This window comes from Schistocerca piceifrons, unplaced genomic scaffold (assembly GCF_021461385.2).
Source record: "Schistocerca piceifrons isolate TAMUIC-IGC-003096 unplaced genomic scaffold, iqSchPice1.1 HiC_scaffold_543, whole genome shotgun sequence".
Lineage (NCBI taxonomy): Eukaryota > Metazoa > Arthropoda > Insecta > Orthoptera > Acrididae > Schistocerca > Schistocerca piceifrons.
Window position 1 is genome coordinate 43,054 of NW_025728781.1, and position 19,628 is coordinate 62,681.

Consider the following 19,628-nt stretch of genomic DNA (forward strand, 5'->3'; position numbering starts at 1 on the left):
AGATGTGTCCATTTTAGCTTGCAGACGATGACGTGTAGCAATTTATGAGCTAACGCAGGTGGAATGTTTTACCGTGCGTATCTGCTAGATACTGCCTCTCATACGGTGGAGAGGCTCACTCCTTCTCGTGTCTCGTTCTCTGCACACGAGTTGCCCCTGGCATCGATATAGCACGGGTTTGCTAGCGTCAGCGAAGTCAATATTACACGAATCGAGTCGACATGTTTGCTTGTTACGATGACGGAAGCAGAAGAAATGTGTGTGGAACTTCACTGCATCGCCTGCTCGCCTTTCAGCGCCCCTGTGTCTTATCAGACGAAGGTGACTGTGAAACTGGCAACGAGGCAGACGTGAACGAACACATGCAAATGGCCGCCTTGAACGTAAGCCGAAATAGCTCAGTTGGGAGAGCGTTAGACTGAAGATCTAAAGGTCCCTGGTTCGATCCCGGGTTTCGGCAGGTATTCATTTTGATGCGACGCCAATGGAATTACTCTGCGTTTGTGATAATGCAACTACCGCTGACAACAAAAATGACTCTCTCCTGTAGCTGTTCTGGTTGCCTAGTGCATGCCGTAAGAGGAACTCACTAGACAACTAACTCCCTTAGAAGCAAAAGGATTAAAAATATCCTACCGACTGCATTCCTTTTTCTGTGTCAGGTGGTGAAGAACGTCTTCAACGGAACCGTGAAATGAGCGAAAACGTGGGAAACATTGCATTCGAAATGCTTGTGAATTTTCCAATTGCCCAGTGAGTGTCGACAAAACACGTAAATTCTCTGCTCCAACGTATGAGACGTAACAACTGGTGCAATTTGTTGTTGCATCATGTGCCAGCAGTCTTCGATAGTGTGTTACGAGCTTAGCGCGATAAGTTTGTAGACAGCATTTAGGCGACGTTTTATTAGTAACAGCCCCATACAGCGATTGCACAACAGTAAAGGACATGAGTCAATGTATAGTTGTGCATCGTGGGAGGTTTCACAGCGTCGTGTGCCCGGATAGCTCAGTCGGTAGAGCGTTAGGCGTTTAAGCTAAGGGTCCAGGGTTCAAGTCCCTGTCCAGGTGGAGATTTTAATACTTTGGTAGCGATTCGTCTGGTAGCGCTGGAAACGTTACGGAAAATAATGCAGCTACGCCGTTTTCTGACACCACAGTGCTTTAAACGGTAGCAGTTGCACCGCGCTAACGGCAGTCGTGGCCGAGTGGTTAAGGCGTCCGACTCGAAATCAGATTCCCTGTGGGAGCGTAGGTTCGAATCCTACCGGCTGCGTGCGATTTTGCGTAAAGAGGAGCAAACATTTTCGCACACATGTGACATGCGTGGGCGAATGCGGGTGCAAACCAGTGACGCCATTCTCAACAAGACGAAAATTTCCGTTTTAAGAATACTGAGTTTTCGCGACGACCGCTGCTTACTGTGGCTATCGGTTCACCTCACACTGACGCTGGTACTGCAGCACAGATGTGCTCGAAAGTGATGGAGAGAGCGAACATTTCAGATTCTTTTTAAGAATCGCAATTTCAATCATTCGAGTGCGGCAAAAGCAGTGGTGCAGCGTTTCTTTTCTTAAGATCTCGCAGCTGCTTGGAGGTATGTCCATCGTTCTAAGGCGCCAGAAAACTAGCGTCAGCGGTGCGTCAGTGGGAAGTCGGTGAAGTCGCCATTGGAGCCATAAGCCAGTAATTACGACATGCGAATCACTCGCACACCACGCAGCTGTACGATAATGCTCGTGCGTGGGCCCGCATAGCTGAGTCGGTAGAGCGTTAGGGTCCTGGGTTCAAGTCCCTGTCTGGGCAAAAATGACTACACTTTCGTAGCGGCTAATGGAAACCCTAGAGAAAAGAGTGAGGCCACGCCGTTTTGTGCCATCAGATTGCTTCTGAAGATGGCGTTTTCACTTGTCGGGAGTCGCTTCCGCCACCGGCAGTCGTGGCCGAGTGGTTGCGGGTGGACTAAGATGTATTTGAATTAGAGGAAGTAAAACAAAGCACTCCTCTTAAATGACTGCGGAAAATCTCCATTCTTACCAAGGAAAGTAATTGCATTATATAAAAAAAAGAATTTTTAAGAGGAAGGAATGGAACGGCACGTTGCAGTGAAAATGAAAAACTTTCAGGTACCGTGTGTTACAGCAATATACTATACATGACAGACTGGTGAAGAGCTGTTTCTTGGCAAGAGAGCAGTGCTGAATTTCTTTTACCAAACATTTTAACATTGTTCCAGGTTTACAAAGCAACATGACAAATGCTGCGGAGTGCCCTACACTGTCTTGTTCAGTTACGCTGGAATGGCTGAATTCACAGAATTGTGTTGTGAGAAAATCTGCTCTTGAGAATGTCATTTTAAGGCTCATCAGAAATGAGTTCAGGGAAATATTTCTTGAAATCCTGACAGAAAAAGGAACTTCTGTTAACAACAGGTTCCAATTGAAAGGGATAACAGTTCACAAAAAATTTATGGCAGAAGGGAAAGCATCGATAAATTTTCAACTTCAAAAATTAATTTTATTGATTTCAAATGCACCACCGGTAAACCTTCTGACGTTCCTGAAGACCGTATTTATAAAATTAAGTGCAGATACTGCTTCTACCAAGGTTCCCATTAAATCTAGGTTACCGTCTGCAAAAGATAAAATAATGCAAGAAATAAGTCCAGTTACTCTGCAAGAGGTAAATAAAGCAAAGGCAAAAGTAAGCTTACCGAATACTGTAACTACACCACCAACTGGGAAGAAGAGGCCATTGCAAACAATGCAAGTAATGGGCACCAAGAAAATTCGGATAGCCTCAGGTCTAGACCCCTGTCCTTTAACAGATGAGCAAAAGCAGGTGTTAGAAGCAGCTCTTAAGGGCCAAAACATATTTTTTACAGGTAGTGCTGGTACTGGTAAGTCCTACCTACTTCAGCGAATTCTAGGAGCATTACCTCCAGATGTTACAGTAGCCACAGCTAGCACAGGTGTGGCAGCCTGTCAGATAGGTGGTGTAACATTGCACTCATTTGCAGGAATAGGAAGTGGTCAGGCTTCCAAAGAACGCTGTATTGAATTGGCTACTCGCCCACAGGTTCAGCAGATGTGGAGAAAATGTCGTCATCTAATAATAGATGAAATTTCTATGGTTGAAGGAGAATTTTTTGAGAAACTGGACTATGTTGCCCGAATAGTGAGGAACAATGAGAGACCATTTGGAGGAATACAGCTTATCCTGTGTGGTGACTTTCTTCAGCTTCCACCAGTTTGTCGTGATGCAAAACCTGGTCAAGCAAAAATTTGTTTCCAGAGTGCTGTCTGGGACCAGGTTATACATACAAGCTTTGAACTTAATAAAGTGCATCGCCAGGCAGATCCAGAATTCATTAAAATTTTGCAAAATGTACGGATCGGCAGGATCACTCCAGAAATTTCGGATAAGTTAATATCTACGTCGAAACATAAGATTGAAGTGGAAGGAATACTTGCAACAAGATTGTGCAGCCATATGCAAGATGCAGATTTGATCAACCGTACTAAAATGGGAGAGTTGCCAGGGATGCCAGCTATTCGTTTCAGTTCCAGAAAAGAGTATGTTATTCGTCCAGATCGCTGGGTTGTGAAAGCTGCTGGAGGTACAATACTTACAAGAAAGCAGCTACCACTTAGACTTGCATGGGCTTTCTCAATTCATAAATCACAGGGCTTATCACTGGACTGTGTGGAAATGTCTCTATCACGTGTGTTTGAGGCAGGTCAGGCATATGTTGCTCTGTCCAGAGCAAAGAATTTTGATACATTGAGGGTTCTTGACTTTGATCCTAAACAGGTCTGGGCAAATCCAGAAGTTTTGGCCTTTTATAGGAAATTTCGGCGAACTCTACATGCCATGGAAATTGTTCCTTTAGGCAAAAAAGCCAGAAAACATTACTAAAAGTAAATTAGTTTCATTAATTTTGTTTCATTTTGACACTGTACTTTGGTGCAATTCTAAATAAAATTTTCAGATTTTAAAAAAAAAAAAAAAAAAAAAAAGTGGTTAAGGCGTCTGACTTGAAATCAGATTCCCTCTGGGAGCGTAGGTTCGAGTCCTGCCGGCTGCGAAAATTTTCTCGCTCTCAAAAGGCGGACGTTCAGCTGCATCCTAGCAGTTGCGTCACTACTAAACACGTGGGTCACCAGCAATGTGCAGTGTTATTTGATCCAGGGCGCAGCGTTACAGTCGCGCCCAGAAGCCGCAGCTCATCTCCGCGTCTCACAGCCGTCCACCAGGTGTTAGTACAAGTGTCGCCTCACTGGGCAGTGCAGATGTGTCCATTTTAGCTTGCAGACGATGACGTGTAGCAATTTATGAGCTAACGCAGGTGGAATGTTTTACCGTGCGTATCTGCTAGATACTGCCTCTCATACGGTGGAGAGGCTCACTCCTTCTCGTGTCTCGTTCTCTGCACACGAGTTGCCCCTGGCATCGATATAGCACGGGTTTGCTAGCGTCAGCGAAGTCAATATTACACGAATCGAGTCGACATGTTTGCTTGTTACGATGACGGAAGCAGAAGAAATGTGTGTGGAACTTCACTGCATCGCCTGCTCGCCTTTCAGCGCCCCTGTGTCTTATCAGACGAAGGTGACTGTGAAACTGGCAACGAGGCAGACGTGAACGAACACATGCAAATGGCCGCCTTGAACGTCAGCCGAAATAGCTCAGTTGGGAGAGCGTTAGACTGAAGATCTAAAGGTCCCTGGTTCGATCCCGGGTTTCGGCAGGTATTCATTTTGATGCGACGCCAATGGAATTACTCTGCGTTTGTGATAATGCAACTACCGCTGACAACAAAAATGACTCTCTCCTGTAGCTGTTCTGGTTGCCTAGTGCATGCCGTAAGAGGAACTCACTAGACAACTAACTCCCTTAGAAGCAAAAGGATTAAAAATATCCTACCGACTGCATTCCTTTTTCTGTGTCAGGTGGTGAAGAACGTCTTCAACGGAACCGTGAAATGAGCGAAAACGTGGGAAACATTGCATTCGAAATGCTTGTGAATTTTCCAATTGCCCAGTGAGTGTCGACAAAACACGTAAATTCTCTGCTCCAACGTATGAGACGTAACAACTGGTGCAATTTGTTGTTGCATCATGTGCCAGCAGTCTTCGATAGTGTGTTACGAGCTTAGCGCGATAAGTTTGTAGACAGCATTTAGGCGACGTTTTATTAGTAACAGCCCCATACAGCGATTGCACAACAGTAAAGGACATGAGTCAATGTATAGTTGTGCATCGTGGGAGGTTTCACAGCGTCGTGTGCCCGGATAGCTCAGTCGGTAGAGCGTTAGGCGTTTAAGCTAAGGGTCCAGGGTTCAAGTCCCTGTCCAGGTGGAGATTTTAATACTTTGGTAGCGATTCGTCTGGTAGCGCTGGAAACGTTACGGAAAATAATGCAGCTACGCCGTTTTCTGACACCACAGTGCTTTAAACGGTAGCAGTTAAACCGCGCTAACGGCAGTCGTGGCCGAGTGGTTAAGGCGTCCGACTCGAAATCAGATTCCCTGTGGGAGCGTAGGTTCGAATCCTACCGGCTGCGTGCGATTTTGCGTAAAGAGGAGCAAACATTTTCGCACACATGTGACATGCGTGGGCGAATGCGGGTGCAAACCAGTGACGCCATTCTCAACAAGACGAAAATTTCCGTTTTAAGAATACTGAGTTTTCGCGACGACCGCTGCTTACTGTGGCTATCGGTTCACCTCACACTGACGCTGGTACTGCAGCACAGATGTGCTCGAAAGTGATGGAGAGAGCGAACATTTCAGATTCTTTTTAAGAATCGCAATTTCAATCATTCGAGTGCGGCAAAAGCAGTGGTGCAGCGTTTCTTTTCTTAAGATCTCGCAGCTGCTTGGAGGTATGTCCATCGTTCTAAGGCGCCAGAAAACTAGCGTCAGCGGTGCGTCAGTGGGAAGTCGGTGAAGTCGCCATTGGAGCCATAAGCCAGTAATTACGACATGCGAATCACTCGCACACCACGCAGCTGTACGATAATGCTCGTGCGTGGGCCCGCATAGCTGAGTCGGTAGAGCGTTAGGGTCCTGGGTTCAAGTCCCTGTCTGGGCAAAAATGACTACACTTTCGTAGCGGCTAATGGAAACCCTAGAGAAAAGAGTGAGGCCACGCCGTTTTGTGCCATCAGATTGCTTCTGAAGATGGCGTTTTCACTTGTCGGGAGTCGCTTCCGCCACCGGCAGTCGTGGCCGAGTGGTTGCGGGTGGACTAAGATGTATTTGAATTAGAGGAAGTAAAACAAAGCACTCCTCTTAAATGACTGCGGAAAATCTCCATTCTTACCAAGGAAAGTAATTGCATTATATAAAAAAAAGAATTTTTAAGAGGAAGGAATGGAACGGCACGTTGCAGTGAAAATGAAAAACTTTCAGGTACCGTGTGTTACAGCAATATACTATACATGACAGACTGGTGAAGAGCTGTTTCTTGGCAAGAGAGCAGTGCTGAATTTCTTTTACCAAACATTTTAACATTGTTCCAGGTTTACAAAGCAACATGACAAATGCTGCGGAGTGCCCTACACTGTCTTGTTCAGTTACGCTGGAATGGCTGAATTCACAGAATTGTGTTGTGAGAAAATCTGCTCTTGAGAATGTCATTTTAAGGCTCATCAGAAATGAGTTCAGGGAAATATTTCTTGAAATCCTGACAGAAAAAGGAACTTCTGTTAACAACAGGTTCCAATTGAAAGGGATAACAGTTCACAAAAAATTTATGGCAGAAGGGAAAGCATCGATAAATTTTCAACTTCAAAAATTAATTTTATTGATTTCAAATGCACCACCGGTAAACCTTCTGACGTTCCTGAAGACCGTATTTATAAAATTAAGTGCAGATACTGCTTCTACCAAGGTTCCCATTAAATCTAGGTTACCGTCTGCAAAAGATAAAATAATGCAAGAAATAAGTCCAGTTACTCTGCAAGAGGTAAATAAAGCAAAGGCAAAAGTAAGCTTACCGAATACTGTAACTACACCACCAACTGGGAAGAAGAGGCCATTGCAAACAATGCAAGTAATGGGCACCAAGAAAATTCGGATAGCCTCAGGTCTAGACCCCTGTCCTTTAACAGATGAGCAAAAGCAGGTGTTAGAAGCAGCTCTTAAGGGCCAAAACATATTTTTTACAGGTAGTGCTGGTACTGGTAAGTCCTACCTACTTCAGCGAATTCTAGGAGCATTACCTCCAGATGTTACAGTAGCCACAGCTAGCACAGGTGTGGCAGCCTGTCAGATAGGTGGTGTAACATTGCACTCATTTGCAGGAATAGGAAGTGGTCAGGCTTCCAAAGAACGCTGTATTGAATTGGCTACTCGCCCACAGGTTCAGCAGATGTGGAGAAAATGTCGTCATCTAATAATAGATGAAATTTCTATGGTTGAAGGAGAATTTTTTGAGAAACTGGACTATGTTGCCCGAATAGTGAGGAACAATGAGAGACCATTTGGAGGAATACAGCTTATCCTGTGTGGTGACTTTCTTCAGCTTCCACCAGTTTGTCGTGATGCAAAACCTGGTCAAGCAAAAATTTGTTTCCAGAGTGCTGTCTGGGACCAGGTTATACATACAAGCTTTGAACTTAATAAAGTGCATCGCCAGGCAGATCCAGAATTCATTAAAATTTTGCAAAATGTACGGATCGGCAGGATCACTCCAGAAATTTCGGATAAGTTAATATCTACGTCGAAACATAAGATTGAAGTGGAAGGAATACTTGCAACAAGATTGTGCAGCCATATGCAAGATGCAGATTTGATCAACCGTACTAAAATGGGAGAGTTGCCAGGGATGCCAGCTATTCGTTTCTGTTCCAGAAAAGAGTATGTTATTCGTCCAGATCGCTGGGTTGTGAAAGCTGCTGGAGGTACAATACTTACAAGAAAGCAGCTACCACTTAGACTTGCATGGGCTTTCTCAATTCATAAATCACAGGGCTTATCACTGGACTGTGTGGAAATGTCTCTATCACGTGTGTTTGAGGCAGGTCAGGCATATGTTGCTCTGTCCAGAGCAAAGAATTTTGATACATTGAGGGTTCTTGACTTTGATCCTAAACAGGTCTGGGCAAATCCAGAAGTTTTGGCCTTTTATAGGAAATTTCGGCGAACTCTACATGCCATGGAAATTGTTCCTTTAGGCAAAAAAGCCAGAAAACATTACTAAAAGTAAATTAGTTTCATTAATTTTGTTTCATTTTGACACTGTACTTTGGTGCAATTCTAAATAAAATTTTCAGATTTTAAAAAAAAAAAAAAAAAAAAAAAGTGGTTAAGGCGTCTGACTTGAAATCAGATTCCCTCTGGGAGCGTAGGTTCGAGTCCTGCCGGCTGCGAAAATTTTCTCGCTCTCAAAAGGCGGACGTTCAGCTGCATCCTAGCAGTTGCGTCACTACTAAACACGTGGGTCACCAGCAATGTGCAGTGTTATTTGATCCAGGGCGCAGCGTTACAGTCGCGCCCAGAAGCCGCAGCTCATCTCCGCGTCTCACAGCCGTCCACCAGGTGTTAGTACAAGTGTCGCCTCACTGGGCAGTGCAGATGTGTCCATTTTAGCTTGCAGACGATGACGTGTAGCAATTTATGAGCTAACGCAGGTGGAATGTTTTACCGTGCGTATCTGCTAGATACTGCCTCTCATACGGTGGAGAGGCTCACTCCTTCTCGTGTCTCGTTCTCTGCACACGAGTTGCCCCTGGCATCGATATAGCACGGGTTTGCTAGCGTCAGCGAAGTCAATATTACACGAATCGAGTCGACATGTTTGCTTGTTACGATGACGGAAGCAGAAGAAATGTGTGTGGAACTTCACTGCATCGCCTGCTCGCCTTTCAGCGCCCCTGTGTCTTATCAGACGAAGGTGACTGTGAAACTGGCAACGAGGCAGACGTGAACGAACACATGCAAATGGCCGCCTTGAACGTCAGCCGAAATAGCTCAGTTGGGAGAGCGTTAGACTGAAGATCTAAAGGTCCCTGGTTCGATCCCGGGTTTCGGCAGGTATTCATTTTGATGCGACGCCAATGGAATTACTCTGCGTTTGTGATAATGCAACTACCGCTGACAACAAAAATGACTCTCTCCTGTAGCTGTTCTGGTTGCCTAGTGCATGCCGTAAGAGGAACTCACTAGACAACTAACTCCCTTAGAAGCAAAAGGATTAAAAATATCCTACCGACTGCATTCCTTTTTCTGTGTCAGGTGGTGAAGAACGTCTTCAACGGAACCGTGAAATGAGCGAAAACGTGGGAAACATTGCATTCGAAATGCTTGTGAATTTTCCAATTGCCCAGTGAGTGTCGACAAAACACGTAAATTCTCTGCTCCAACGTATGAGACGTAACAACTGGTGCAATTTGTTGTTGCATCATGTGCCAGCAGTCTTCGATAGTGTGTTACGAGCTTAGCGCGATAAGTTTGTAGACAGCATTTAGGCGACGTTTTATTAGTAACAGCCCCATACAGCGATTGCACAACAGTAAAGGACATGAGTCAATGTATAGTTGTGCATCGTGGGAGGTTTCACAGCGTCGTGTGCCCGGATAGCTCAGTCGGTAGAGCGTTAGGCGTTTAAGCTAAGGGTCCAGGGTTCAAGTCCCTGTCCAGGTGGAGATTTTAATACTTTGGTAGCGATTCGTCTGGTAGCGCTGGAAACGTTACGGAAAATAATGCAGCTACGCCGTTTTCTGACACCACAGTGCTTTAAACGGTAGCAGTTGCACCGCGCTAACGGCAGTCGTGGCCGAGTGGTTAAGGCGTCCGACTCGAAATCAGATTCCCTGTGGGAGCGTAGGTTCGAATCCTACCGGCTGCGTGCGATTTTGCGTAAAGAGGAGCAAACATTTTCGCACACATGTGACATGCGTGGGCGAATGCGGGTGCAAACCAGTGACGCCATTCTCAACAAGACGAAAATTTCCGTTTTAAGAATACTGAGTTTTCGCGACGACCGCTGCTTACTGTGGCTATCGGTTCACCTCACACTGACGCTGGTACTGCAGCACAGATGTGCTCGAAAGTGATGGAGAGAGCGAACATTTCAGATTCTTTTTAAGAATCGCAATTTCAATCATTCGAGTGCGGCAAAAGCAGTGGTGCAGCGTTTCTTTTCTTAAGATCTCGCAGCTGCTTGGAGGTATGTCCATCGTTCTAAGGCGCCAGAAAACTAGCGTCAGCGGTGCGTCAGTGGGAAGTCGGTGAAGTCGCCATTGGAGCCATAAGCCAGTAATTACGACATGCGAATCACTCGCACACCACGCAGCTGTACGATAATGCTCGTGCGTGGGCCCGCATAGCTGAGTCGGTAGAGCGTTAGGGTCCTGGGTTCAAGTCCCTGTCTGGGCAAAAATGACTACACTTTCGTAGCGGCTAATGGAAACCCTAGAGAAAAGAGTGAGGCCACGCCGTTTTGTGCCATCAGATTGCTTCTGAAGATGGCGTTTTCACTTGTCGGGAGTCGCTTCCGCCACCGGCAGTCGTGGCCGAGTGGTTGCGGGTGGACTAAGATGTATTTGAATTAGAGGAAGTAAAACAAAGCACTCCTCTTAAATGACTGCGGAAAATCTCCATTCTTACCAAGGAAAGTAATTGCATTATATAAAAAAAAGAATTTTTAAGAGGAAGGAATGGAACGGCACGTTGCAGTGAAAATGAAAAACTTTCAGGTACCGTGTGTTACAGCAATATACTATACATGACAGACTGGTGAAGAGCTGTTTCTTGGCAAGAGAGCAGTGCTGAATTTCTTTTACCAAACATTTTAACATTGTTCCAGGTTTACAAAGCAACATGACAAATGCTGCGGAGTGCCCTACACTGTCTTGTTCAGTTACGCTGGAATGGCTGAATTCACAGAATTGTGTTGTGAGAAAATCTGCTCTTAAGAATGTCATTTTAAGGCTCATCAGAAATGAGTTCAGGGAAATATTTCTTGAAATCCTGACAGAAAAAGGAACTTCTGTTAACAACAGGTTCCAATTGAAAGGGATAACAGTTCACAAAAAATTTATGGCAGAAGGGAAAGCATCGATAAATTTTCAACTTCAAAAATTAATTTTATTGATTTCAAATGCACCACCGGTAAACCTTCTGACGTTCCTGAAGACCGTATTTATAAAATTAAGTGCAGATACTGCTTCTACCAAGGTTCCCATTAAATCTAGGTTACTGTCTGCAAAAGATAAAATAATGCAAGAAATAAGTCCAGTTACTCTGCAAGAGGTAAATAAAGCAAAGGCAAAAGTAAGCTTACCGAATACTGTAACTACACCACCAACTGGGAAGAAGAGGCCATTGCAAACAATGCAAGTAATGGGCACCAAGAAAATTCGGATAGCCTCAGGTCTAGACCCCTGTCCTTTAACAGATGAGCAAAAGCAGGTGTTAGAAGCAGCTCTTAAGGGCCAAAACATATTTTTTACAGGTAGTGCTGGTACTGGTAAGTCCTACCTACTTCAGCGAATTCTAGGAGCATTACCTCCAGATGTTACAGTAGCCACAGCTAGCACAGGTGTGGCAGCCTGTCAGATAGGTGGTGTAACATTGCACTCATTTGCAGGAATAGGAAGTGGTCAGGCTTCCAAAGAACGCTGTATTGAATTGGCTACTCGCCCACAGGTTCAGCAGATGTGGAGAAAATGTCGTCATCTAATAATAGATGAAATTTCTATGGTTGAAGGAGAATTTTTTGAGAAACTGGACTATGTTGCCCGAATAGTGAGGAACAATGAGAGACCATTTGGAGGAATACAGCTTATCCTGTGTGGTGACTTTCTTCAGCTTCCACCAGTTTGTCGTGATGCAAAACCTGGTCAAGCAAAAATTTGTTTCCAGAGTGCTGTCTGGGACCAGGTTATACATACAAGCTTTGAACTTAATAAAGTGCATCGCCAGGCAGATCCAGAATTCATTAAAATTTTGCAAAATGTACGGATCGGCAGGATCACTCCAGAAATTTCGGATAAGTTAATATCTACGTCGAAACATAAGATTGAAGTGGAAGGAATATTTGCAACAAGATTGTGCAGCCATATGCAAGATGCAGATTTGATCAACCGTACTAAAATGGGAGAGTTGCCAGGGATGCCAGCTATTCGTTTCTGTTCCAGAAAAGAGTATGTTATTCGTCCAGATCGCTGGGTTGTGAAAGCTGCTGGAGGTACAATACTTACAAGAAAGCAGCTACCACTTAGACTTGCATGGGCTTTCTCAATTCATAAATCACAGGGCTTATCACTGGACTGTGTGGAAATGTCTCTATCACGTGTGTTTGAGGCAGGTCAGGCATATGTTGCTCTGTCCAGAGCAAAGAATTTTGATACATTGAGGGTTCTTGACTTTGATCCTAAACAGGTCTGGGCAAATCCAGAAGTTTTGGCCTTTTATAGGAAATTTCGGCGAACTCTACATGCCATGGAAATTGTTCCTTTAGGCAAAAAAGCCAGAAAACATTACTAAAAGTAAATTAGTTTCATTAATTTTGTTTCATTTTGACACTGTACTTTGGTGCAATTCTAAATAAAATTTTCAGATTTAAAAAAAAAAAAAAAAAAAAAAAGTGGTTAAGGCGTCTGACTTGAAATCAGATTCCCTCTGGGAGCGTAGGTTCGAGTCCTGCCGGCTGCGAAAATTTTCTCGCTCTCAAAAGGCGGACGTTCAGCTGCATCCTAGCAGTTGCGTCACTACTAAACACGTGGGTCACCAGCAATGTGCAGTGTTATTTGATCCAGGGCGCAGCGTTACAGTCGCGCCCAGAAGCCGCAGCTCATCTCCGCGTCTCACAGCCGTCCACCAGGTGTTAGTACAAGTGTCGCCTCACTGGGCAGTGCAGATGTGTCCATTTTAGCTTGCAGACGATGACGTGTAGCAATTTATGAGCTAACGCAGGTGGAATGTTTTACCGTGCGTATCTGCTAGATACTGCCTCTCATACGGTGGAGAGGCTCACTCCTTCTCGTGTCTCGTTCTCTGCACACGAGTTGCCCCTGGCATCGATATAGCACGGGTTTGCTAGCGTCAGCGAAGTCAATATTACACGAATCGAGTCGACATGTTTGCTTGTTACGATGACGGAAGCAGAAGAAATGTGTGTGGAACTTCACTGCATCGCCTGCTCGCCTTTCAGCGCCCCTGTGTCTTATCAGACGAAGGTGACTGTGAAACTGGCAACGAGGCAGACGTGAACGAACACATGCAAATGGCCGCCTTGAACGTCAGCCGAAATAGCTCAGTTGGGAGAGCGTTAGACTGAAGATCTAAAGGTCCCTGGTTCGATCCCGGGTTTCGGCAGGTATTCATTTTGATGCGACGCCAATGGAATTACTCTGCGTTTGTGATAATGCAACTACCGCTGACAACAAAAATGACTCTCTCCTGTAGCTGTTCTGGTTGCCTAGTGCATGCCGTAAGAGGAACTCACTAGACAACTAACTCCCTTAGAAGCAAAAGGATTAAAAATATCCTACCGACTGCATTCCTTTTTCTGTGTCAGGTGGTGAAGAACGTCTTCAACGGAACCGTGAAATGAGCGAAAACGTGGGAAACATTGCATTCGAAATGCTTGTGAATTTTCCAATTGCCCAGTGAGTGTCGACAAAACACGTAAATTCTCTGCTCCAACGTATGAGACGTAACAACTGGTGCAATTTGTTGTTGCATCATGTGCCAGCAGTCTTCGATAGTGTGTTACGAGCTTAGCGCGATAAGTTTGTAGACAGCATTTAGGCGACGTTTTATTAGTAACAGCCCCATACAGCGATTGCACAACAGTAAAGGACATGAGTCAATGTATAGTTGTGCATCGTGGGAGGTTTCACAGCGTCGTGTGCCCGGATAGCTCAGTCGGTAGAGCGTTAGGCGTTTAAGCTAAGGGTCCAGGGTTCAAGTCCCTGTCCAGGTGGAGATTTTAATACTTTGGTAGCGATTCGTCTGGTAGCGCTGGAAACGTTACGGAAAATAATGCAGCTACGCCGTTTTCTGACACCACAGTGCTTTAAACGGTAGCAGTTGCACCGCGCTAACGGCAGTCGTGGCCGAGTGGTTAAGGCGTCCGACTCGAAATCAGATTCCCTGTGGGAGCGTAGGTTCGAATCCTACCGGCTGCGTGCGATTTTGCGTAAAGAGGAGCAAACATTTTCGCACACATGTGACATGCGTGGGCGAATGCGGGTGCAAACCAGTGACGCCATTCTCAACAAGACGAAAATTTCCGTTTTAAGAATACTGAGTTTTCGCGACGACCGCTGCTTACTGTGGCTATCGGTTCACCTCACACTGACGCTGGTACTGCAGCACAGATGTGCTCGAAAGTGATGGAGAGAGCGAACATTTCAGATTCTTTTTAAGAATCGCAATTTCAATCATTCGAGTGCGGCAAAAGCAGTGGTGCAGCGTTTCTTTTCTTAAGATCTCGCAGCTGCTTGGAGGTATGTCCATCGTTCTAAGGCGCCAGAAAACTAGCGTCAGCGGTGCGTCAGTGGGAAGTCGGTGAAGTCGCCATTGGAGCCATAAGCCAGTAATTACGACATGCGAATCACTCGCACACCACGCAGCTGTACGATAATGCTCGTGCGTGGGCCCGCATAGCTGAGTCGGTAGAGCGTTAGGGTCCTGGGTTCAAGTCCCTGTCTGGGCAAAAATGACTACACTTTCGTAGCGGCTAATGGAAACCCTAGAGAAAAGAGTGAGGCCACGCCGTTTTGTGCCATCAGATTGCTTCTGAAGATGGCGGTTTCACTTGTCGGGAGTCGCTTCCGCCACCGGCAGTCGTGGCCGAGTGGTTAAGGCGTCTGACTTGAAATCAGATTCCCTCTGGGAGCGTAGGTTCGAGTCCTGCCGGCTGCGAAAATTTTCTCGCTCTCAAAAGGCGGACGTTCAGCTGCATCCTAGCAGTTGCGTCACTACTAAACACGTGGGTCACCAGCAATGTGCAGTGTTATTTGATCCAGGGCGCAGCGTTACAGTCGCGCCCAGAAGCCGCAGCTCATCTCCGCGTCTCACAGCCGTCCACCAGGTGTTAGTACAAGTGTCGCCTCACTGGGCAGTGCAGATGTGTCCATTTTAGCTTGCAGACGATGACGTGTAGCAATTTATGAGCTAACGCAGGTGGAATGTTTTACCGTGCGTATCTGCTAGATACTGCCTCTCATACGGTGGAGAGGCTCACTCCTTCTCGTGTCTCGTTCTCTGCACACGAGTTGCCCCTGGCATCGATATAGCACGGGTTTGCTAGCGTCAGCGAAGTCAATATTACACGAATCGAGTCGACATGTTTGCTTGTTACGATGACGGAAGCAGAAGAAATGTGTGTGGAACTTCACTGCATCGCCTGCTCGCCTTTCAGCGCCCCTGTGTCTTATCAGACGAAGGTGACTGTGAAACTGGCAACGAGGCAGACGTGAACGAACACATGCAAATGGCCGCCTTGAACGTCAGCCGAAATAGCTCAGTTGGGAGAGCGTTAGACTGAAGATCTAAAGGTCCCTGGTTCGATCCCGGGTTTCGGCAGGTATTCATTTTGATGCGACGCCAATGGAATTACTCTGCGTTTGTGATAATGCAACTACCGCTGACAACAAAAATGACTCTCTCCTGTAGCTGTTCTGGTTGCCTAGTGCATGCCGTAAGAGGAACTCACTAGACAACTAACTCCCTTAGAAGCAAAAGGATTAAAAATATCCTACCGACTGCATTCCTTTTTCTGTGTCAGGTGGTGAAGAACGTCTTCAACGGAACCGTGAAATGAGCGAAAACGTGGGAAACATTGCATTCGAAATGCTTGTGAATTTTCCAATTGCCCAGTGAGTGTCGACAAAACACGTAAATTCTCTGCTCCAACGTATGAGACGTAACAACTGGTGCAATTTGTTGTTGCATCATGTGCCAGCAGTCTTCGATAGTGTGTTACGAGCTTAGCGCGATAAGTTTGTAGACAGCATTTAGGCGACGTTTTATTAGTAACAGCCCCATACAGCGATTGCACAACAGTAAAGGACATGAGTCAATGTGTAGTTGTGCATCGTGGGAGGTTTCACAGCGTCGTGTGCCCGGATAGCTCAGTCGGTAGAGCGTTAGGCGTTTAAGCTAAGGGTCCAGGGTTCAAGTCCCTGTCCAGGTGGAGATTTTAATACTTTGGTAGCGATTCGTCTGGTAGCGCTGGAAACGTTACGGAAAATAATGCAGCTACGCCGTTTTCTGACACCACAGTGCTTTAAACGGTAGCAGTTAAACCGCGCTAACGGCAGTCGTGGCCGAGTGGTTAAGGCGTCCGACTCGAAATCAGATTCCCTGTGGGAGCGTAGGTTCGAATCCTACCGGCTGCGTGCGATTTTGCGTAAAGAGGAGCAAACATTTTCGCACACATGTGACATGCGTGGGCGAATGCGGGTGCAAACCAGTGACGCCATTCTCAACAAGACGAAAATTTCCGTTTTAAGAATACTGAGTTTTCGCGACGACCGCTGCTTACTGTGGCTATCGGTTCACCTCACACTGACGCTGGTACTGCAGCACAGATGTGCTCGAAAGTGATGGAGAGAGCGAACATTTCAGATTCTTTTTAAGAATCGCAATTTCAATCATTCGAGTGCGGCAAAAGCAGTGGTGCAGCGTTTCTTTTCTTAAGATCTCGCAGCTGCTTGGAGGTATGTCCATCGTTCTAAGGCGCCAGAAAACTAGCGTCAGCGGTGCGTCAGTGGGAAGTCGGTGAAGTCGCCATTGGAGCCATAAGCCAGTAATTACGACATGCGAATCACTCGCACACCACGCAGCTGTACGATAATGCTCGTGCGTGGGCCCGCATAGCTGAGTCGGTAGAGCGTTAGGGTCCTGGGTTCAAGTCCCTGTCTGGGCAAAAATGACTACACTTTCGTAGCGGCTAATGGAAACCCTAGAGAAAAGAGTGAGGCCACGCCGTTTTGTGCCATCAGATTGCTTCTGAAGATGGCGTTTTCACTTGTCGGGAGTCGCTTCCGCCACCGGCAGTCGTGGCCGAGTGGTTGCGGGTGGACTAAGATGTATTTGAATTAGAGGAAGTAAAACAAAGCACTCCTCTTAAATGACTGCGGAAAATCTCCATTCTTACCAAGGAAAGTAATTGCATTATATAAAAAAAAGAATTTTTAAGAGGAAGGAATGGAACGGCACGTTGCAGTGAAAATGAAAAACTTTCAGGTACCGTGTGTTACAGCAATATACTATACATGACAGACTGGTGAAGAGCTGTTTCTTGGCAAGAGAGCAGTGCTGAATTTCTTTTACCAAACATTTTAACATTGTTCCAGGTTTACAAAGCAACATGACAAATGCTGCGGAGTGCCCTACACTGTCTTGTTCAGTTACGCTGGAATGGCTGAATTCACAGAATTGTGTTGTGAGAAAATCTGCTCTTGAGAATGTCATTTTAAGGCTCATCAGAAATGAGTTCAGGGAAATATTTCTTGAAATCCTGACAGAAAAAGGAACTTCTGTTAACAACAGGTTCCAATTGAAAGGGATAACAGTTCACAAAAAATTTATGGCAGAAGGGAAAGCATCGATAAATTTTCAACTTCAAAAATTAATTTTATTGATTTCAAATGCACCACCGGTAAACCTTCTGACGTTCCTGAAGACCGTATTTATAAAATTAAGTGCAGATACTGCTTCTACCAAGGTTCCCATTAAATCTAGGTTACCGTCTGCAAAAGATAAAATAATGCAAGAAATAAGTCCAGTTACTCTGCAAGAGGTAAATAAAGCAAAGGCAAAAGTAAGCTTACCGAATACTGTAACTACACCACCAACTGGGAAGAAGAGGCCATTGCAAACAATGCAAGTAATGGGCACCAAGAAAATTCGGATAGCCTCAGGTCTAGACCCCTGTCCTTTAACAGATGAGCAAAAGCAGGTGTTAGAAGCAGCTCTTAAGGGCCAAAACATATTTTTTACAGGTAGTGCTGGTACTGGTAAGTCCTACCTACTTCAGCGAATTCTAGGAGCATTACCTCCAGATGTTACAGTAGCCACAGCTAGCACAGGTGTGGCAGCCTGTCAGATAGGTGGTGTAACATTGCACTCATTTGCAGGAATAGGAAGTGGTCAGGCTTCCAAAGAACGCTGTATTGAATTGGCTACTCGCCCACAGGTTCAGCAGATGTGGAGAAAATGTCGTCATCTAATAATAGATGAAATTTCTATGGTTGAAGGAGAATTTTTTGAGAAACTGGACTATGTTGCCCGAATAGTGAGGAACAATGAGAGACCATTTGGAGGAATACAGCTTATCCTGTGTGGTGACTTTCTTCAGCTTCCACCAGTTTGTCGTGATGCAAAACCTGGTCAAGCAAAAATTTGTTTCCAGAGTGCTGTCTGGGACCAGGTTATACATACAAGCTTTGAACTTAATAAAGTGCATCGCCAGGCAGATCCAGAATTCATTAAAATTTTGCAAAATGTACGGATCGGCAGGATCACTCCAGAAATTTCGGATAAGTTAATATCTACGTCGAAACATAAGATTGAAGTGGAAGGAATACTTGCAACAAGATTGTGCAGCCATATGCAAGATGCAGATTTGATCAACCGTACTAAAATGGGAGAGTTGCCAGGGATGCCAGCTATTCGTTTCTGTTCCAGAAAAGAGTATGTTATTCGTCCAGATCGCTGGGTTGTGAAAGCTGCTGGAGGTACAATACTTACAAGAAAGCAGCTACCACTTAGACTTGCATGGGCTTTCTCAATTCATAAATCACAGGGCTTATCACTGGACTGTGTGGAAATGTCTCTATCACGTGTGTTTGAGGCAGGTCAGGCATATGTTGCTCTGTCCAGAGCAAAGAATTTTGATACATTGAGGGTTCTTGACTTTGATCCTAAACAGGTCTGGGCAAATCCAGAAGTTTTGGCCTTTTATAGGAAATTTCGGCGAACTCTACATGCCATGGAAATTGTTCCTTTAGGCAAAAAAGCCAGAAAACATTACTAAAAGTAAATTAGTTTCATTAATTTTGTTTCATTTTGACACTGTACTTTGGTGCAATTCTAAATAAAATTTTCAGATTTTAAAAAAAAAAAAAAAAAAAAAGTGGTTAAGGCGTCTGACTTGAAATCAGATTCCCTCTGGGAGCGTAGGTTCGAGTCCTGCCGGCTGCGAAAATTTTCTCGCTCTCAAAAGGCGGACGTTCAGCTGCATCCTAGCAGTTGCGTCACTACTAAACACGTGGGTCACCAGCAATGTGCAGTGTTATTTGATCCAGGGCGCAGCGTTACAGTCGCGCCCAGAAGCCGCAGCTCATCTCCGCGTCTCACAGCCGTCCACCAGGTGTTAGTACAAGTGTCGCCTCACTGGGCAGTGCAGATGTGTCCATTTTAGCTTGCAGACGATGACGTGTAGCAATTTATGAGCTAACGCAGGTGGAATGTTTTACCGTGCGTATCTGCTAGATACTGCCTCTCATACGGTGGAGAGGCTCACTCCTTCTCGTGTCTCGTTCTCTGCACACGAGTTGCCCCTGGCATCGATATAGCACGGGTTTGCTAGCGTCAGCGAAGTCAATATTACACGAATCGAGTCGACATGTTTGCTTGTTACGATGACGGAAGCAGAAGAAATG

At 45.4% G+C, this 19,628-nt stretch overlaps 4 protein-coding genes and 16 non-coding genes across 20 annotated transcripts; all 20 read left to right on the plus strand.

The window, feature by feature from the left end:
- The first annotated feature begins 387 nt into the window (after window positions 1-387).
- Window positions 388-460, plus strand: Trnaf-gaa. Its single transcript has one exon. It is a non-coding gene; the product is annotated as a tRNA-Phe (tRNA).
- A 537-nt stretch (window positions 461-997) lies between these two features.
- Window positions 998-1,070, plus strand: Trnak-uuu. The gene has a single exon. It is a non-coding gene; the product is annotated as a tRNA-Lys (tRNA).
- Window positions 1,071-1,193: 123 nt separating this feature from the next.
- On the plus strand, window positions 1,194-1,275 carry Trnas-cga. Its single transcript has one exon. It is a non-coding gene; the product is annotated as a tRNA-Ser (tRNA).
- Window positions 1,276-1,991: 716 nt separating this feature from the next.
- LOC124757197 (ATP-dependent DNA helicase PIF1-like) lies at window positions 1,992-3,964 on the plus strand. Its single transcript, XM_047249062.1, has one exon. It carries the CDS (start codon window positions 2,250-2,252, stop codon window positions 3,915-3,917), a length of 1,668 nt encoding a protein of 555 aa, XP_047105018.1. The 5' UTR covers window positions 1,992-2,249; the 3' UTR covers window positions 3,918-3,964.
- A 712-nt stretch (window positions 3,965-4,676) lies between these two features.
- Window positions 4,677-4,749, plus strand: Trnaf-gaa. Its single transcript has one exon. It is a non-coding gene; the product is annotated as a tRNA-Phe (tRNA).
- Window positions 4,750-5,286: 537 nt separating this feature from the next.
- Trnak-uuu lies at window positions 5,287-5,359 on the plus strand. The gene has a single exon. It is a non-coding gene; the product is annotated as a tRNA-Lys (tRNA).
- Window positions 5,360-5,482: 123 nt separating this feature from the next.
- On the plus strand, window positions 5,483-5,564 carry Trnas-cga. The gene has a single exon. It is a non-coding gene; the product is annotated as a tRNA-Ser (tRNA).
- A 716-nt stretch (window positions 5,565-6,280) lies between these two features.
- On the plus strand, window positions 6,281-8,253 carry LOC124757196 (ATP-dependent DNA helicase PIF1-like). The gene has a single exon (XM_047249061.1). It carries the CDS (start codon window positions 6,539-6,541, stop codon window positions 8,204-8,206), a length of 1,668 nt encoding a protein of 555 aa, XP_047105017.1. The 5' UTR covers window positions 6,281-6,538; the 3' UTR covers window positions 8,207-8,253.
- Window positions 8,254-8,965: 712 nt separating this feature from the next.
- On the plus strand, window positions 8,966-9,038 carry Trnaf-gaa. The gene has a single exon. It is a non-coding gene; the product is annotated as a tRNA-Phe (tRNA).
- Window positions 9,039-9,575: 537 nt separating this feature from the next.
- On the plus strand, window positions 9,576-9,648 carry Trnak-uuu. The gene has a single exon. It is a non-coding gene; the product is annotated as a tRNA-Lys (tRNA).
- A 123-nt stretch (window positions 9,649-9,771) lies between these two features.
- Trnas-cga lies at window positions 9,772-9,853 on the plus strand. The gene has a single exon. It is a non-coding gene; the product is annotated as a tRNA-Ser (tRNA).
- A 716-nt stretch (window positions 9,854-10,569) lies between these two features.
- LOC124757194 (ATP-dependent DNA helicase PIF1-like) lies at window positions 10,570-12,542 on the plus strand. The gene has a single exon (XM_047249059.1). It carries the CDS (start codon window positions 10,828-10,830, stop codon window positions 12,493-12,495), a length of 1,668 nt encoding a protein of 555 aa, XP_047105015.1. The 5' UTR covers window positions 10,570-10,827; the 3' UTR covers window positions 12,496-12,542.
- Window positions 12,543-13,253: 711 nt separating this feature from the next.
- Window positions 13,254-13,326, plus strand: Trnaf-gaa. The gene has a single exon. It is a non-coding gene; the product is annotated as a tRNA-Phe (tRNA).
- A 537-nt stretch (window positions 13,327-13,863) lies between these two features.
- On the plus strand, window positions 13,864-13,936 carry Trnak-uuu. The gene has a single exon. It is a non-coding gene; the product is annotated as a tRNA-Lys (tRNA).
- A 123-nt stretch (window positions 13,937-14,059) lies between these two features.
- Window positions 14,060-14,141, plus strand: Trnas-cga. The gene has a single exon. It is a non-coding gene; the product is annotated as a tRNA-Ser (tRNA).
- Window positions 14,142-14,798: 657 nt separating this feature from the next.
- On the plus strand, window positions 14,799-14,880 carry Trnas-uga. The gene has a single exon. It is a non-coding gene; the product is annotated as a tRNA-Ser (tRNA).
- Window positions 14,881-15,470: 590 nt separating this feature from the next.
- Window positions 15,471-15,543, plus strand: Trnaf-gaa. Its single transcript has one exon. It is a non-coding gene; the product is annotated as a tRNA-Phe (tRNA).
- Window positions 15,544-16,080: 537 nt separating this feature from the next.
- Window positions 16,081-16,153, plus strand: Trnak-uuu. Its single transcript has one exon. It is a non-coding gene; the product is annotated as a tRNA-Lys (tRNA).
- Window positions 16,154-16,276: 123 nt separating this feature from the next.
- Trnas-cga lies at window positions 16,277-16,358 on the plus strand. The gene has a single exon. It is a non-coding gene; the product is annotated as a tRNA-Ser (tRNA).
- Window positions 16,359-17,074: 716 nt separating this feature from the next.
- Window positions 17,075-19,047, plus strand: LOC124757195 (ATP-dependent DNA helicase PIF1-like). The gene has a single exon (XM_047249060.1). It carries the CDS (start codon window positions 17,333-17,335, stop codon window positions 18,998-19,000), a length of 1,668 nt encoding a protein of 555 aa, XP_047105016.1. The 5' UTR covers window positions 17,075-17,332; the 3' UTR covers window positions 19,001-19,047.
- Window positions 19,048-19,628: the final 581 nt, after the last annotated feature.

What these genes read in the sequence shown, in the direction of transcription:
- LOC124757197 (XM_047249062.1), top strand. Translation starts at nt 2,250, where the DNA reads ATGACAAATGCTGCGGAGTGCCCTACACTGTCTTGTTCAGTTACGCTG.
- LOC124757196 (XM_047249061.1), top strand. Translation starts at nt 6,539, where the DNA reads ATGACAAATGCTGCGGAGTGCCCTACACTGTCTTGTTCAGTTACGCTG.
- LOC124757194 (XM_047249059.1), top strand. Translation starts at nt 10,828, where the DNA reads ATGACAAATGCTGCGGAGTGCCCTACACTGTCTTGTTCAGTTACGCTG.
- LOC124757195 (XM_047249060.1), top strand. Translation starts at nt 17,333, where the DNA reads ATGACAAATGCTGCGGAGTGCCCTACACTGTCTTGTTCAGTTACGCTG.